We start from the raw sequence: 18,839 nt of genomic DNA, 5'->3' as shown, positions 1-18,839 counted from the left end.
TCATAATTGCAAAGAGGGGGTGCAGTGGGCATCTACTGGCTGGAATCCAGGGATTCTGCCAAACTGCCTACAATGCAGAAGGCAGCTCCCAAGAACAAAGAATATCTGGCCTCAAATGTTACTAGTACCAAAGCTGGGAAAGCCTGGTTGACCTAACCCTAAGAAGTATCTCCAGCTGCCTCTTGGACGTGTCCCTCTTGGATGTCCCCACAGTGTCTCAAGCGCTGTCTTCCAGAATGAATTTACTATCTACTCCCCTCCTTCAACACTACATGTCGACAGGCCTCCTGGCATTTTCCAGCTCTGTGAATCATAATACCATCCACACTCATATTTCATCTGGGAACCCGGTCTCTTCTTCCTGCATCCATCACTTACCCAGTCCATCAATTCTACCTTGTAAATGCCAAGTCTGAATTCTTCTCTCCTTCTCGTCAGCTCTGCCCACATTCTCTCATCTACACAAGTATCAGCCTCTCTGCCGGCCTTTGTTCCTGCAGTTATACCAGCCCCCGCTGTTCCAGCCCATCACTCAACTTCTAGACAGAGATCCTTCTAGGGCACAAAAGTATCGCCTCCTCCATAGAACTCCCCAGTGGGTTTCCTTTTGGGTTGAAAAGGGATGAAGACATTCATCGTTTTCATCCTTGGGTGATGAAAATACTCTAGAACTAGACGGTGGCAATGGTTGCATGACATTGTGCATGTACTAAATGCTACTGAGTTGTATGCACTTTAGCTTTTGTTGTTGTTTTGAGATGGAGTTTTGCTCTTGTTGCTCAGGCTGGAGGGCAATGGCATGATTTTGGCTCACTGCAACCTCCACCTCCCGGGTTCAAGCGATTCTCCTGCCCCAGACTCCTAAATAGCTGGGATTACAGGTGCCTGCCACCACACCCAGCTAATTTTTTTAGTAGAGACGGGATTTCACCATGTTGGCCAGGCTGGTCTCGAACTCCTGAGCTCAGGTGATCCGCCCGCCTCGGCCTCCCCAAGTGCTGGGATTATAGGCGTGAGCCACCATGCCTAATACGTGTGCACTTTAAAATGATTGAAATGTAAATTTTATGTCATGTGTATTTTATCACAATTTTTTAAAACCCTCCACATTGATCTCAATGCTCTTCCCTGTGGCCTTCCATAATGTGGCCCCTGCTGACCCCTCCAGCCTCTGTTCTGGGTAAGGATGCAAATAAATAGTTGGATTTTGCGGGGGACCAGAGCAAAATCTGAGGTGTCTGAGATCCCATGGTAGAAACAATGAGTCGGTGAGGCTTGAGAAAACAGGCTACACTCGGAGAGGGTAGCAGATTGTACTTTCTAAGGGTGGCTCTAGCAGCTCTCCAATCCCCCACGCCCTTGTTAGAATATAAGCTTGCTACTCCTCCCAGGGAGGTTGAGGTCTATGTTCCCTCCTTGTGAATCAGAACAGGCTGTGACTATGGCAGAAAGGATGCCATATGACTTCTGAGACTAGGTCACAAAAGGTAACGCAACTTCCACCTTGCCCATGAGAGCATTAGCCCTGGGCCCAGGAACTGCCATTAAGCCTCCCAACAGCCCTGATACTACCATATTGTCAGGAAGCCCAGTCTAGCCCATGTGGAGAGCCATATGGAAAGGCCCTGAGAAGATGTACAGAGAGAAGCGCTCAGCCTGCCCCTAGCTGCTCCACTGCCTGCTGTTCCAGCTCCAGCTACTGCATGAGAGAAGCCAAACCACAATTGCCCAGCTGAATCCTTCCGCAATTCCCAACTCTCAAAGACCACAAGTACTGTACAAGGGTCACTGGTTTTAGCCACTACATCTTGGGTGATTTGTTAGGCAGCTACAAAGAAATATGTGTGGTCCTTAAGAGCACAGGTGTTGGTCAGCAGCTTGCTCCCTTTTCCAGAACCAAGTTACCCAGGGCATGAACTCAGGTAATTACTTCCTGCCTCTGAGCCTCAATTTCCTCACTTTGGGAAAGATAGTAACAGCACCTACCTCACAGATATCGTGGGAAGACTAAAGAAGATAAAGCACCATCATCACTTGGTAATGTGAGCTGTTATTAACACTTTGATCTTTAAAACAATCTCGTGATATCGTGACTTTAGTGACTTCCTAGAGCTGCCCTAACAAACCACCACAAATTAGGTGGCGTAAAACAACAGCAATGTATTCTCTCACAATTCTGAAGGTCCAGAGTTCAAAATCAGCCCAGGCACGGTGGCTCACGCCTGTCATCCCAGCACTTTGGGAGGCTGAGGCAGGTGGATCACCTGAGGTCAGGAGTTTAAGACCAGCCTGATCAACATAGTGAAACCCCGTCTCTACTAAAAATACAGAAATTAGCCGGGTGTGTGGTGCGTGCCTGTAATCCCAGCTACTGGGGAGGCTGAGGCAGGAGAATCACTTGAACCTGAGAAGCAGAGGTTGCAGTGAGCATACGCCACTTCACTCCAGCCTGGGCAACAGAGACTCCGTCTCAAAAAGAAAAAGAAAAAACAACAAAGTTCAAAATCAAGCTGTCAGGCGGGCCGTGCACCCTCTGAGGACTCCAGTGGAGGATCCTTCATTGCCTATTCCAGCTCCTGGTGGCTCCAGGTGCTCCTTGGCTTGTGCCAGCATCACTCCAACCCCCGCCTCTGCCTGCACGTGACCTTTTCTCTGCGTATCTCTCCACCCTCACATGGTCTTCTTAAAAAGACACCAGCCATTGGATTTAGGGCCCACCCCAATCCAATATAACTTCATCTTAACTATAGCAATTACACCTGTAAAGACCCCTTTTCCTAAGTAAGGTCACATTTACAGGTACTGAAGTTACAATTTCAACATGATGTTTTGGGGGCACATGCTGGAACCCACAACAGTCCCCTCTTTAGGTAGGCAACTACAACACCCGCCCTGAGCATGTCACCCTGCCTCTCAGGGTCCCATTGACAGAAGGTGGAAGATCAGATGCTAATATGATTACACCCAGTTCTTTTTTTTTTTGGGCGGGGTGGGGGGATGGAGTTTACTCTGTCACCCAGGCTGGAGTGCAATGGCGTGATCTCAGCTCACTGCAACCTCTGCCTCCCGGGTTCAAGTGATTCTCCTGCCTTAGCCTCCCAAGTAGCTGGGACTACAGGCACGTGCCACCATGCCCAGCTAATTTTTTCTGTATTTTTAGTGGAGACACGGTTTCACCATGTTAGCCAGGATGGGCTTGATCTCCTGACCTCGTCTCAGCCTCCCAAAGTGCTGGGATCACAGGCATAAGCCACAGCGCCCGGCCTGTTTTTGTTTGTTTGTTTGTTTGTTTGTATTTTTGAGATGGAGCTCACTCTGTCACCAAGGCTAGAGTGCAGTGGTGCGATCTCGGCTCACTGCAACCTCCGCCTCCCAGGTTCAAGAGATTTTCCTGCCTCAGCCTCCCAGGTAGCTGGGACTACAGGCGTGCGCTACCATACCCAGATGATTTTTGTATTTTCAGTAGAGACGGGGTTTCACCGCGTTGGCCAGGCTCGTCCCTAAGTCCTGACCTCAAGTGACCCGCCCACCTTAGCCTCCCAAAACGCTAAGATTACAGGCGTGAGCCACCGAATCCGGCCTTAATTCCAACCAGTTCTGATACTAGCTGCTTCCATCACACACATCAGGACCAACGTCCCAGGTGTGGAGAAAAAACAATGGCTACCTCAAGCATTACAAGTGAATCCTCGGCCTGCCATGGGCTCCCTGAGCTGCTACTTCTAAGCAAGGACCCAGCAATCCAGTAGGTGCAGGAGGGAGCAAACTCCACCAAGGAACAAAGGTGGAAGGGGATGAGGAGTCAGCTTTTTCAATGCATGAATATTTTATCAGTCATCAAAGCGTTGTTCCTCTTGTGGGGCTCTGAGTACTCTGTTAAAAGAAGCATTTCATTGAGGAAATAGAAATGAATATGGGACAGACGCAGATGTTCTAACAGAAGCCCCATGCCACCCTCACAAGGAGAAGGTGCCTGAGCCCTGCAGTTGTGATGCTGCTGACTTCGTGCTGCTGATGATGGAGGAGCTGCATGTGCGTGAAGCCCAGGTTTCCATGACACAGAAGCTGCAGCACCAGGACAAGGACTGAGTTCCCTGTGGGGCTCTTTAGACCCCAAGGGTGGGAAGTTGGGAGCCTGGGGTGGCTGAATGGGAGGCAGAAGTGGGCGGCTTAGCTGGGCACTCAGAAGACCTGGCTTTGAGTCTCTGTTCTGCAAACTTCTGGCTAACGATCTTGTTGTGGTTATTGTTGTTGTTTGAGACAGGGTTTCACTCTGTTACCAAGGCTGGAGTGCAGTGGTGCCATCACAGCTCACTGCAGCCTCGACCTCCTAGGCTCAGTCCCCCCGCCTCAGCCTCCTGAGCAGCTGGGACTACAGGTGCATGCCACCAAATCCGGCTTTTTTTTTTTTTTTTTTTTTGTAGAGATGGGGTCTTGCTATGTTGCTTAGGCTGGTCTCAAACTCACGGGCTCACGCGATCCTCCTGTCCTGCCTGGCCTTCCAAATTGTTGGGACTACAGGTGTGAGCCACCATTCCTGACCTGGCCAATGATCTTGGATGCATCCTTGACCTCCCTGAGTTTCTGTTGGCTTGTCCATTAGTGGGAGCAATGGTGGGCATTCTCTCCTTGGAGGACAGTGGCAAGGGTGACATGAGCCTTGGAACTTGCCCTGGAAACTGTAAAGTGCTCTACCATGTAAACAAAGGTTTGCAAGCCAGGGTGGCCCATCCTCAGCGACTAGGGGCTGTGCACAGAGGAGGCACTTCCTGCAGGTTCCAAAAGGCAGGTTGTTTATTCTCAAGGGAGAAAGGGAGGGAGGCAGCCCGAGATGTCAAAGGGAGATTCTGGGGCCAGAGTTCGAGTCTCATCCCGGTTTCTCTCACTATCAGCCTCTACCAGAGCAAGTCTTCTCCTTCTGTGAACCTCAGGTTCCTGTCTGCCACTCAGGGCATGAGAACATGCTTGGCAAGTTTCCAGGGGGCCCTCACTATGTCTGGGATCCCCCATCAGTCCCAACGTTCACCTGCAGGAGAAAGGACCAAAGTCAGCATTGGGGACTGAGACTGGGTGTATTAGTCTGTTCTCACACTGCTGGTAAAGAGGTACCTGAGACTGGGTAAATTATTAAGAAAAAGAGGTTGAGGCCAGGCGTGGTGGCTCAAGCCTGTAATCCCAGCACTTTGGGAGGCCGAGACAGGCAGATCACGTGGTCAGGAGATCGAGACCATCCTGGCTAATACGGTGAAACCCCGTCTCTACTAAAAAATACAAAAAAGTAGCCAGGCGAGGTGGCGGGCGCCTGTAGTCCCAGCTACTCGGGAGGTTGAGGCAGGAGAATGGCGTAAACCCGGGGGGCGGAGCTTGCAGTGAGCTGAGATCCGGCCACTGCACTCCAGCCTGGGCGACAGAGTGAGACTTCATCTCAAAAAAAAAAAAAAAAAAGAAAAGAAAAAGAGGTTGAATGGACTCACAGTCCTACATGGCTGGAAAGGCTTCACGATCATGGCAGAAGTTGAAAGGCACGTCTTATGTCGCCACAGGCGAGAGAGAGAATGAGAGCCAAGCAAAAAGGGAAACTCTTAAAAAAACCGTCAGGTTTCATGAGACTTACTCGCTACCATGAGAACAGTATGGGGGAAACTGCCCCATGATTTGATGATCTCCCACAGGGTCCCTCCCACGACATGTGGGAATTCTGGGAGCTACAATTCAACATGAGATTTGGGTGGGAACACAGACAAACCATATCACTGGGTTTACACTCTGCCCCTGTATGTCCAGCCCTAGGGAGATTCCCCTTCCCTTGCCTACAGCACAGGCTTGGGCAACACTTATTGAGCTAATTAATCAAGGCAAAATTAGGAGGAAGAGTTGCTGGTCTCTCAAAAGACTGGACAGCACATTATATTCATTGTACAACACACCCTTCCCTGCTACTTTCTCCCTATCTGCTTTATAGAACTTCTTTTTTTTTTTTTCTTTTGAGACGGAGTCTCGCTCTGTGGCCCAGGTTGGAGTGCAGTGGCCGGATCTCAGCTCACTGCAAGCTCCACCTCTCGGGTTCCCGCCATTCTCCCGCCTCAGCCTCAGAGTAGCTGGGACTACAGGCGCCGCCACCAGGCCCGGCTAGTTTTTTCTGTATTTTTAGTAGAGACGGGGTTTCACCGTGTTAGCCAGGATGGTCTTGATCTCCTGACCTCGTGATCCACCCGCCTCGGCCTCCCAAAGTGCTGGGATTACAGGCTTGAGCCACCACGCCCGGCCTATAGAACTTCTTACCAGGAAGTATACCCCACATTCCACCAGCCATGTTTACTGTGTGTTATACCCGTGCACTCATACACACACACACACAGGCCCTGGAATGTCAGCTTCAAAAGGCAGGTTTTGAGTCACTTTTGTTCACTGTTAAATCCTTGGTGTTTCAAACAGCACTGGTCCCTCAGGCATCAAGTAAGTCACTGTTGAATGAATGAGTCAATGAACATATGAATGAGCAAGTGAATGAATAAATAATATATGAACAAGTGAGTGAGCAAGTGATGAGTGAGGGAGTGAATGAGTAAGTGAATAAACGAGTGAATAAATGAAGTAGTAATGAGAGAGTGAGTGAATGAATGAGTGAGGGAGGAATTAGTGAGGGAATGAATGAATGAGTGAGGGAATGAGTGAGTGAATACTGAATGAGTGAGTGAATGAGTAAATGACTGAATGAATGAGTGACGGAATGAGTGAGTGAATGAATGAGTGAATGAGTGAGTGAATGAGTAAATGAGTGAGGGAAGGAGGGAATGAGTGAGTGAATGAGTGAGGGAGGGAGGGAATGAGTGAGTGAATGAGGGAGGGAATAAGTAAATGAGTGAGTGAGTGAGTGAATGAGTGAGTAAATTACTGAGTGAGGGAGGGAGGGAAGGAGGGAATGAGTGAATGAATGAATAAATGAGTGAATGAATAAGGAAATGAAAGAGTGAATGAGTGAGTGAGTGAATGAGTGAGTGAGGGAGTGAATGAGTGAGTGAGGGAGGGAGGGATGGAATGAGTGAGTGAATGAAGGAGGGAATGAGTAAATGAGTGAGTGAGTGAATGAATGAGTGAGGGATGGGAGGGAGGCAATGAGTAAATGAGTGAGTGAGTGAATGAATGAGTGAGGGAATGAGTGAGTGAATGAGTGAGTGAATGAGTAAATGAGTGAGTGAGTGAACAAGTGAGTGAACAAATGAGTGAGGGAATGAGTGAGTGATGAGTGAGTGAGTGAATGAATCAGTGAGTGAGGGAGTGAATTAGTGAAGGAGTGAATGAGTGAGTAAATGAGTGAGTGAGGGAATGAGTGAGTGAGGGAACGGGTGAGTGAATGAGTGAGGGAGTGAATGAGTGAGGGAGTGAATGAGTGAGTGAATGAGTGACTGAGCAAATAAGTGAGTGAGTGAATGAGTGAGTGAGGGAGAGAATGAGTGAGTGAATGAGTGAGTGAGGGAGTGAGGGAGAGAATGAGTGAGTGAGGGAGAGAATGAGTGAGTGAATGAGTGAGGGAGTGAATGAGTGAGGGAGTGAATGAGTGAGGGAGTGAATGAGTAAATGAGTGAGTGAGTGAACAAGTGAGTGAACAAATGAGTAAGGGAATGAGTGAGTGAATGAGTGAGTGAGTGAATGAATCAGTGAGTGAGGGAGTGAATTAGTGAAGGAGTGAATGAGTGAGTAAATGAGTGAGTGAGGGAATGAGTGAGTGAGGGAATGGGTGAGTGAATGAGCGAGGGAGTGAATGAGTGAGGGAGTGAATGAGTAAGTGAATGAGTGACTGAGCAAATAAGTGAGTGAGTGAATGAGTGAGTGAGGGAGAGAATGAGTGAGTGAATGAGTGAGTGAGGGAGTGAGGGAGAGAATGAGTGAGTGAGGGAGTGAGGGAGAGAATGAGTGAGTGAATGAGTGAGGGAGTGAATGAGTGAGGGAGTGAGGGAGTGAATGAGTGAGTGAATGAGTGAGTGAATGAGTAAATGAATGACTGAGTGAATAAGTGAATGAGTGAGTGAGTTAGCAAATGGATGGATAATGATGGATGGGTGGATGGATGCGCAGTTGGAAAAGTGAATGGATTAATCGGAAAATGTATGAATAAATGAACGAATAAGTGAGTGAATGAATGAAGCATGGGACAGGTATAAGCGAGTGAACTTATGAATGAGCAAAGACTGAATGTGTGCATGAATATATAAATAAGTGAAGAAATGAGTGAGTAAATAAATGGATGGGTAGATGACGAGTGAATAAATGAGTGAGTGAATAAATGAATGGATCTTCTTTGCCAGATAGACCACCCTCTCTGAGAGAAAGAGAGCGGCCAGTTATTTGCCAGGGGTTCCAGTCAGGTCTGGACCTGAGGGGAGAAATCCGGGCTGAGCCTCCCCAGCAAAGGGACAGGCACCCTAGTCCCTCTTCCTCCTCCTTTTTACCTTCTCATGAGTATAAATCCCCTCCTCTAACCCCCTGGTTAGTCCAGCACACCTGGATCCGACCACACCTCCACCTGCTCCGAGTTCTCCCTCCTCTCATCTGGCCCTGGGAGGCACCTCCCTGGACTTCCTGTATCCACTCCCACCTCTGCAGGGCGGTCCATTCACACAACAGACCTAACGGTCTTACAGCTATGGTTCTCACCTCCCCTGCACAGCAGAATCACCTGGGGAACTTTGTGAAAATAACAGTGCCCAGGTCTGCCCTCGAGTGTCTGACTGCATTTGGCTCCATTAGGGCCCAAGTGTTAGCAACTGGTTGTTTTTTTAATAAGTCCCCCCACGTGATGCTAATATAAAGCCAGGTTTGAGAACCACTGTCTTAAAGGCACATCGCTCTCAAGATAGAGTCCAAGTGGAACGGAAAAATAGAAGAGGAGAGGACAAGACAGGATGGAACAGAACACATCAGAACAAAATGGATCAGAATAGAACAGAACCGATCCAAATGGATTAGAATAGAGCAGGACAGATCAAAACAGAATGGATCGGGCCGGGCACGGTGGCTCACGTCTGTAATCCCAGCACTTTGGGAAGCCGAGGTAGGTGGATCATGAGCTCAGGAGATTGAGACCATCCTGGCTAACACGGTGAAACCCCATCTCTACTAAAAATACAAAAAATTAGCCAGGCATGGTGCATGGTGGTGCGCACCTGTAGTCCCAGCTGCTCGGAGGGCTGAGGCAGGAGAATCACTTGAACCTGGGAAGTGGAGGCTGCAGTGAGCCGAGATTGCGCCACTGCACCCCAGCCTGGGTGACAGAGCTAGACTCAGTCTCAAAAAAAAAAAAAAAAAGGATCAGAATAGAACAGAACAGATCAGAATGGATAAGAATAGAATAGAACAGATCAGAACGGATCAGGATAGAACAGAACAGAACAGAACAGAACAGCATCCCAACCCCACTTAATCATCAGCGCCTCCTTACCACGGGCCATGGGCACCGCCCACTGCCTTCTCCCTTCCCGCCTCTACCTTCACTTCCTATTTCTTTCCTTCAACCCTCTCTGTTTCCCTCAAACACAGAAGCTTCCTCCCACCTCAGGGCCTCTGCGTGTGCTGTCACCTGCCTGGTCTACAGTTTCACTAACTGCAGGTAAGTTCTTCATGCGGGTCTCAGTACAATGCCACCTCCTCCAAGAGGCCCTTTCTGATTGTCCTCTCTGGAGGTGCATTTCTCCCAGACACCTTTCATCCCATCACCCTGTCTTTTGTTTCGTTTTATTTTTTGTTTTTTGTTTTTGAGACAGAGTCTTGCTTTGTTGCCCAGGCTGGAGTGAGCGCAGTGGTGTGATCTCGGCTCACTGTAACCTCCGCTTCCTGGGTTCAAGTGATTCTCCTGCCTCAGCCTCCCGAGTAGCTGGGATTACAGGCGCGTGCCGCCACAGCCGGCAATTTATTTTTTATTTATTTTTTTTTTTATTTTTAGTAGAGACGGAGTTTCACCATGTTGGCCAGGCTAGTTTCGAACTCCTGACGTCAGGTGACCTGCCTGCCTTGGCCTCCCAAAGTGCCGGGATCACAGGTGTGAGCCATGGCGCCCAGCCTCATTGCCCCGTTTTGTTTTCGTCACAACACTAATCACTGTCTGAATCTCTCAGATACATTATTGGTTCATGTGTTTATCGTCTGTTCCCATGTGAGCTACGAAGGGTGGAGATCTTCTTGGCCACCCCCATTCATGTGTCCCCAGGCCCTGGAACAGTCTCTGACACATAGTAGGTATCTGGCAGGCATTTATGGAAAGCATGAATGGATGGGGGAATGAATGAGATTCTTTGACGTTGTCAGATCCTGGAGTGCACATGTTTTGGTTTGTTATTGTTCATTGTTGCTTGCTTAGCAGAGTGTCTCAGCATGTCCCAAGGTGGACATGTGGGACCAGATGTTCTGAGCATCACAGGACATTGAGAAGCATCCCTGGCCTCTTCCCACTGGAGATGCCAGTAATACCACTCCCCACACGCACTAAGAACAACCAAAACTGTCTCCAAACATTGCCAAATGTCAGGTGGGGGAGAGAATCGCCCAGCTGAGGACCCTGGCGGTGCAGTCTTTAATCCAGCACTTGGGCGCTAGGAGGGCTGAACACGTGTTTTTTGAATTTGGGAATCAAATCTTGCCTCTGGAGCAGTTCCATAATATGACCAGCAGATGGAAGCAGAGACCGCCCTTTCGGTAGCATGGTTGCCCTCACTTTGCAAAAAGTTTCTTTTCCCCAGCCTAGCAACTGATTTTCCAATAGCGCTCGTTTAGGCCCATGCCGCCATGTGAGTAAGCCACTCATTTGCGCCTTTCCAGTTAGACAGGGACATCGCAGCAAAGTGCTGAACCCAGGAGCAGCCAGCCAGTGAAGAAGTACAGGTGTTGGTGGAAATCCAGGGAGGACCATCTTGGGATCAGGCAGTTCTGAATTTTACTTCCAGTTGCATCTCTTTCTCTCCTTATCCCCTTAGTCCAGCTATGTTAACCTGCTGATGCCTCAGTTTCCTCATCTGTACCCTGCTTTGCTTATCTCCTAGTCCTCATACCAGGCTTCATATTTCATATGTGTCTCTCTGCTCAACCATGTGGCACCCCAGATAGCAAGGGCTGGGTCTGGAGGAGTCACTGCCCCCTAGTTGCTGGTGTGTACTAGCCTTCCTTTAGGTGTTTGTTGAATGACTGACTGACCGACTGGCATTGAGAATACCACAGGTGCATAGAAAGTACTCAGTGGGTGTCAGCTATGATGATGGCAATGTTGATGTTATGGTGATGATGATGTCATGATGAAGATGATGATGTCATATTGTTGATAATGGTGTTGTCATCTTTTAATCCACATCAGTATTCCCCAAACCGTCAGCACCTCCCAGAGTTTCCTAAGCCAAAGGCTCCCCGGGCCCTTCCCTACATCTCATGACTTAGAATCTTACAGGAGCAGAATCTCAGCCATGGTTTCGGGTTAGAATAGCCTGGAGAGCTCTTAAAAAACACTGATGGCTGGACACTATCCCTAGAGAATATTAGATCAAGGATGTAGCCAGAGCAGCAGGATTTTGGGAAGATATTCAGGTGATTCTAAGAGCAGCAAGGTGACAACCCTTCTCTGTCACTTAACACCCCACCTCAGCATTTATGCAAAGTGTGGCTCTGGGCCAGAAGCCTCAGCCTCGCCTGGAAGCTAGTTAGAAATGTGAGTTCCTGCCGGGCGCGGTGGCTCACGCCTGTAATCCCGACACTTTGGGAGGCTGAGGTGGGCGGAACACGAGGTCAGAAAAATTCAGACCATCCTGGCTAACACAGTGAAACCCCCGTCTCTACTAAAAATACAAAAAATTAGCCGGACGTGGTGGCAGGCGCCTGTAGTCCCAGCTACTCCAGGAGGCTGAGACAGGAGAATGGCGTAAACCTGGGAGGCGGAGCTTGCAGTGAGCTGAGATTGCCCCGCTGCCCTCCAGCCTGGGTGACAGAGCGAGACTCCATCTCAAAAACAAAAAAAAAAAAAAGAAAGAAATGTGAGTTCTTGGGCTTCACCCCGTCCTCCTGGCTCAGACACCCTGGGGGTGGCATCAGCCTGTGAGTACCAACAAGCCCATAGAGACTCAGGCACGCTAAATGTGAACAGCACTGCCCCAGGGGACCTGGAGGTGGATCCCATTCCCGGGGGCAGAACACCAGGATGAAAGGAGGACTGCATTTTTCTGGGGGAGGATGGAAAAGGTATGATTAGCCTCAAAGAGCGCTCTATCAATTGGCCAGCCTCTTGGGAGTCTTGCAGCTTCATATTGCAGACCTAACCCGACCCTGCAGAAAGCCAATGTCATACCAGAGTTATTTTAGAGTAAAAGGAGCTCCAGGCCAAAGCTCCTCAGAAAGAGCTCAATGCAGTACAGGGCCCGGGAGGTAAGGTGCCCTCTCCCTTTCTCAGGTCCGCCAAGGAGCTGATCCAAGGGACACGGGTGAGAAGGAAATGAAGTCGGAGGGGGCGCAAGGACTTTGCAATCTGTAAGACTGTGTGTGTGATTAAAGGATCGTTTTTATTTCTTGTAAAGAGGTTTGGCACTCCCTCAGGCTCCTCCAGGCCACACAGACACACACGGACAGGAGCACACAGGCACTAGGATAACAGCCAGGCCCCGAGCTTAGTCCGCGGGGATTTTTTGGGGACGAGGGGGTGCCTGGCCTCCCCGAGTGGCCTTTGAGGAAGAGGAGGCCGCAGCCCATGAAGATGGGCCCATGAAGCTCCGGGGCCAAACCCCTCCCTCCCCTTCATGACCCAGCGCCCAGGCTCATATGGCCTGGTCCTGCCTCCGTCTCAGGCTGAGCTCACGGGCTGCTGCCAGGAAAGCCCCCCCGGTGAGCAGCTCCGCGATGAAGCTGATCCAACCCAGGGCCAGGGACCAGCCGAAGTGGATGTCCACCTGGTCCAGGAGGGCCTTCTCCTCCAGGAGACACAGAGCCTCCCGGAAGGCGGCGGCTGAATATGCTATGTAGACGCTGATCCCAGCGAGGGTCACCATGGCTGCAGGGAGGGCAAAGGGAGAGCAGATCAACCCCCACCCCGCCCCAGCACTCCCGTCCACCTCCTCGCCCTGCCCAGCCACGCTGCCCGACGTCCAGCGTCCTCGTTCCTTCCTGCCGCAGGACCTTTGCGCCTGCTGATCTCCCCACTAGATGCACTCACCCCTGCTTCTCTGCCTGTCATCAGCAACTCCTACTCAGCCTGCACATTGCAGCTCAGGCTTCGATTCCTGGACTTGCCTGAGCAGTGATTCCACAGCACCATACAGCTGCCCATCACTGCCTGGGTCACAATTGCAACTTTGCATTCGTTTGTGTAATTTTTTTTTTTTTTTTTGAGACGGAGTCTCACTCTATTGCCCAGTGCGGTGGTGCAGTAGTGCAATCTCAGCTTGCTGCAATCTCAGCTTGCTGCGCTGCAACCTCTGCCTCCCAGGTTCAAGCTATTCTCCTGCCTCAGCCTCCTGAGTAGCTGGGACTACAGGTGCCCACCACCACGCCTGGCCAATTTTTGTGTTTTTAGTAGGGACAGGGTTTCATGATATTGGCCAGGCTGGTCTCAAACTCCTGACCTCAAGTGATCCGCCTGTCTCAGCCTCCCGAAGTGCTGGGATTGCAGGCGTGTTTGTGTAATTATTTAACTAACATCTGTCTCCCATGAGTCTCCAGAGGGCAGACGCTCATGTTGGTTTTGCTCATTTTCAATTCCCCAGCACCTAGAATGGTGCCTGGCCCATGGCGGTTTTCCACAGATATTAGATTTGAGCCACATGGTCCAGTACAATAGCCACTGGCCAGTTACACATGGCTATTTAAATTTAAGTTAATTAATTTAAATAAAGTTAACAGCTCAGTCCCCCATCAGCACTCACTGCCCTGGCCTGGTTTGCAGCTCCCGATGCTCGGCACGGATTAGGGAACTTCTCCACCGTCACAGAAACTTCTACCAGGCAGTGCTGGTTTTGAGAATTTGTCATTGGGTGAACTATGAATGCTAGTATTAATAATAATAGTGAGTGGTTAGAGGAAATGAGAGCTTTGCAATATTTTCACCTCCAGACATCCCTTTTGCTTTTTTCCCTCTGTGGATTCCAGCATGTCATCACTGCTGTTTTTTTTTTTTTTTTAAGGAACATTTCAAATACACAGGGATACAGGGAGCCCTAAGGCAGCCAGCCACGTGCCAGGTCCTATTTTTCAAAACCTCTGGTCCACTGAACCAACCAATGGTGCGAACCTAGCCAATGTCTGTCCACCTGTTGTTTTGTTTCGTCTTGTTTTTATGTGTGCTGCTGTTTACTTGACAAGTAAAAATTGTATGTATTTACGGTGCACGGCACAAGGGTTTGATATGCGTGTGTACACTGTGGAATGGCTCAGTCAAGCTATTCAACACAGGCACGGCCTCACATACTTAGCATTGCTTTTGTGTGTGGTGAGCACTAAAATCTACTCTCAGCGATTTTCAGGAACACAATAGGCTGCTGTTAACTGCTGTGACTATGATGCCCAAGAGGTCACTGGACTTCCTCCTTTTGAACTGAAATTGTGTGTTCTTTGACCAACATCTCCCCACTACGCCCCGGCCCACCAGCCTGTTCCATTCTCTGTTTCTGTGAATTTGACTCTTCTGGATTCTACATAGAAAGGAGATCATGAGGTGTTTGTCTTTCTGAGCCTGGACATGCCCGTTTTTTAGTCAATCAAAGCAGTATCTATCACAATGGCTGATCAGCAGGGGAGCTTGAGGGTGGCTGGAGCAATGGTCTCTTGCCAGCTCACAGCCCTAAAGCTTGAAGCATCACGAGTTCGGGCAAAGGTAATATATGCGGCTTCTTTGGTGAAATAATAAAAACGATTCTTGGAAGCTGCTCCCTCTGCACTGCTCCTGTCTTGGAACCAGAGACAAAGTGATTCTGGACTGGAAACCACTCATCTCTTCCAACTGATATCCCAGAAGGGGAAAATGAACCCCATGAGGTCCTGGGATCCCCCTCCTTTCCTGAGGGCTCATACACAGTAGCCACTGCCCAACCCCCAGACCACAAGCCAGAGCCCCAGGCAGGGTGGGCACCTACCTCCAAAGAGGAAGAGAGTTCCAGTGAGCAGAAGGAGGAGGTAGGCTCGGAGGAGGAAGCTCAGAAACCCTGTCATCCCCCCAAAAACCATCAGGATCAGGCTGAGCGGCAGCAGAATCACAAACGTCCCATGCATGGCTTAGAAGAGACAGAGAGGATACCAGGCAGAGGAGAGTTACTAACATCCTTCATTCAATCAACAAACACTTCCCGAGCACCTACTGGAGCTGGGGAAAATCCACACTGTCACTGCCCCTGTGAGTATTACTTCTACTGTTTCTGATGATAATGATGACCATGGCAACAGTGGTTGAGGCTCATCGTGTGCAAGGCTGTGTGCTTTGTTGTTGTTGTTTGTTATTGTTTGTTTTGTTTTTGAGACAGGGTGTTGCTCTGTCACCCAGGCTGGAGTACAATGGCATGACCATGACTCACTGCAGCCTCAACCTCCTGGGCTTAAGGGAACCTTTCACCTCAGCTGCCCGAGTAGCTGGGATTGCAGGTGTGCACCACCACACCCGGCTAATTTTTTGATTTTTGGTAAAGATGAGGTCTTGATATGTCACCCAGACTGGTCTCAAACTCCTGGGCTCAAGCGATGCTCCTACCTTGGCCTCCCAAAGTGCTGGCATGACAGGTGTGAGCCACTGTGCCTGGCCAGAGCTGGTTTCTAACAAGGGGGGAGCCACAATGCAGATGCTCACACACATCATTAATTATTCATTACAAGAGCTGGGTGTTAGGGAGTACTTGGGATTGGGGGATGGCGGGCGTGGTTTGTGCTTGGCTCTGCCTCCACAGCCATGGGACCTTAAGAGATCTCAAAGCCACTGTGGTCTTTAGCATGGCATTTGGGGACAGCACTTGCTGATCATTTAGAAGTTATCCTTCTCCCAAGGCTGGCTTCACTGACCGGAGTGCCCGCCCCGTTCTCTACAAGAACGTATTTGTTGCCACAAGGAGGAGCCTCGTGCAAGCTTTTTGGGTTTTGTTTTGTTTAAAGTTTTTGCCAGCACCTTGATTGCATCATGCAAGCTTTTTGGATGGGATGGGGGAGCAGGGACTCTGTGGATGAAGGGCTTTGGACATTGAGAGAACTAAAGGGGACACTGTTATTCTCAGGGCATGAAGACCACATGATGTGTAGGATAACCAAAGTGAAGGGGAAGATGCTGTCCCTGGATTGCAAAGCCGAACGGATCCACCTGGAGAACAGTCCTGCATTGAATGTATTTCTCTTGCCTCCTCTTTAATAAGATCTGGGACCAATTCTAGAGAACTCCCAAGCCCAAACAGTCAAAGACAAATATTAATATAATCTATAAAATCAGCAAGTAGAAAAGAATGAATGACATGAAAGTCAAGACCCATGGTGGGGGCTGAATGGAGGAAGAGGAAGAGGAAAGGAGGAAGTCTAAGGTTTCAGGGTCTATACCTCTGCCACTACTTTGGCTCTGAGCTTCCCAGCAGCCAAAGAAAAAAGGGAAACAAGTGCAAAGTTATTTTTTTATCCATCCTTCATTTACCAAATGCGTATTGGTTGTTTACTATGAGCTGGGTGCCAAACATCTTTAAATCCTTTTGGCAGTAGGATAGGTATGAAAATAAATACTTTCTTCTCATCCTTCAGTATAAAAATAAATACTTTCTTTTCATCCTTTAGTACAGGCTAAGCATCGTTTGTTCCGGGAAGTCTTTCCTTACTCTATATTCACCACTGTCCATCCAGTCAAGTGCCCTTCCTCTGTGCCCCCTCAGCACCCCATAGGGACAGGCATTTATTACCTAGTGTTGAGGGCATCTGAGTCACTTTTATGTCTCACCTGACATTACATGAGTTCCTTGGCAAGGAGGATTTTATTTGATCTTATTTCCTTGTGCACAATTGTGTCCCTGAGTTTCTAGCAGAGGTTCTGTTCTGGGACATGGTAAGTGCTGAAGAGATGTGTGTTGACCAACGTACTGAATGAACGAGTGAGTGAATGAGTGAATTTTGAGCTAGACAGTGTGGCTCTCAGGCAGGAAAAATATGGCAGTTTCTAGGCAATAAGAAAAAAAATTGAGGAAGCCTAAGAGATGACCTCATGGCGATGAAAAATATAGACTTCAGAGCCAGATTATTTGCACTCGAATTCAGGCTGACTGTGGGGTCCTAGGCATGTCATGTATTTACTCAGAACCTCCATTTCCACTTCTTATGAAATGGAGGTAAAAGTATACGGCTCACAGAATTATCATGAGAATAATACTTGTAAAGACCACAGGGCAACATGGGGCGATGTAGTAAGATGTGCAGTCTTGTGTCCCATAGAGCAGGCACTAAATAAATCATAACTCTACCAATAATAAAGATGATGAGAATAATAATTTGGTCTGTGACCTCCACTGTGACCAAATCACTTTGTCTTCAGTCCCTCAAGTGGCACTAACTTTGGTGAGTCAAGAAAACAAGACTGAACTTCCTCCCAGGGCTGTCCTGGGATGAAATGTGATTACAGGGGATGAGACCTATGGACTTCCTTCCTTTCTTTTTCAGGGAAAAATCTTGGGCAGGAAAGTACCACAGCTCATGCAAACACCTAGTCCTTTAAAATCCACCCCCTGCACACCATCATCTAAGACTGTGGCCGAGAAAGGAAATCATTTCTCATTCAGAAATTAATGAGGTTTCCCAGAGCTGATGCAGCCATGGCGGCCCCATGTGAGTTCCGCAGTCATGCTGCAAGCTGCCTTGATGTCCACATTCAATTAAATGTCTGAGTAAGAACAAGTTACCCAGGAGAGACTTGTAAAATCTCCTGCTGAAATTTGGTTTAGCTTTCTTTGTGTGTGTGCCCTATTCTTCGCTATGTTTTTTTTTTTTTCCCCAGGATTGTGGTTTTAGAACATGAATATTGATTCCAAGTTCTGTTCTACTTGCAAATGTTCCCATCGCTAGCCACATCTCTGAATGCGCCTGGGGAAGATATTCCCCTTTGGAATGTGGATATGATAAAAATAATCATCATCACCAATTTTGTGGGGGCTGGGTTATATGGGACATAGTGGATATGTAGTTTCAGAGTGAGGGGTTACAGTCAAAAGACCACTGAATAAGAGTCTGTGCCATACAAGCTGTGTGACTTTGGACAAATGACTGGACCACTCTGAGCCTTGTCGGCAAAACAAGAGTAAAAATACCTGCCCACTGATCTCCTAGAACTTATTAAAGTCAGCAAACATATTAAGAGTGTCTGCTGTGAGTCTAGCTCCACACTGAGCATTGAAGACAAAGAAATAAGTCACAGGCAGTTCTTCTGTTGCAGGCATGTTGATGGAGTAACTGTATGACTGACCATCCAAACCACACTTTTGAGAATCAAACAGTCATCAATGGTATTAAATTATCTACCTTGACCATAGGTGTCTACAGGGACCAGGCAGGATACACCAGGACAACTGGGCCCCCCACTTCTCCATTTATTGTTTCGGTAAACACTGATGCAACACCTGCCACCTATGCTCACCAGGGTTTTCATGTCAGCCCTATCACTTCTAGCTGAGGGGCTGCAGGCAAGTTACTTTATAACTTTCAAGCCTCAGTTTTCTCATCAACTAAATGGGAATACTAAGAGTATGCACTTCGCAGGATTGTGTCCTGAGGATGAGATAAAATGGACAAACTTCTTAGAATAGTGCTTGTCACATCATAAACCTACTAAAAGTGTTCATTGTTATTCTCAGCTTGATATTGGGCTATCTGAA

At 48.6% G+C, this 18,839-nt stretch overlaps 1 protein-coding gene across 5 annotated transcripts in view; it reads right to left on the bottom strand.

The window, feature by feature from the left end:
- The window catches only part of TMEM114 (transmembrane protein 114), a 63,567-nt gene that overhangs the window by 29,741 nt on the left and 14,987 nt on the right, over positions 1–18,839 (bottom strand). For 2 of the 5 annotated variants that reach the window (XM_033236573.1, XM_033236570.1), the window contains exons 3-4: positions 15,096–15,233; positions 12,515–13,018 (exon numbers count right to left, since the gene is read on the bottom strand). The exons of 2 other annotated variants lie outside the window; for them this stretch is intronic. In XM_033236573.1, coding sequence (XP_033092464.1) covers positions 12,786–13,018; positions 15,096–15,233 — 371 coding nt within the window. In that variant the 3' untranslated portion in view covers positions 12,515–12,785. Of the gene's footprint in view, positions 1–12,514; positions 13,019–15,095; positions 15,234–18,839 lie in introns of those variants that run through there. One more of the 5 variants, XM_033236571.1, reaches the window with a different exon arrangement.

Source organism: Trachypithecus francoisi, unplaced genomic scaffold, assembly GCF_009764315.1.
Source record: "Trachypithecus francoisi isolate TF-2019V2 unplaced genomic scaffold, Tfra_2.0 Lachesis_group15, whole genome shotgun sequence".
Lineage (NCBI taxonomy): Eukaryota > Metazoa > Chordata > Mammalia > Primates > Cercopithecidae > Trachypithecus > Trachypithecus francoisi.
Note: the sequence above shows the minus strand (reverse complement) of the source record. Positions and strands in the feature narration are given on the sequence as shown.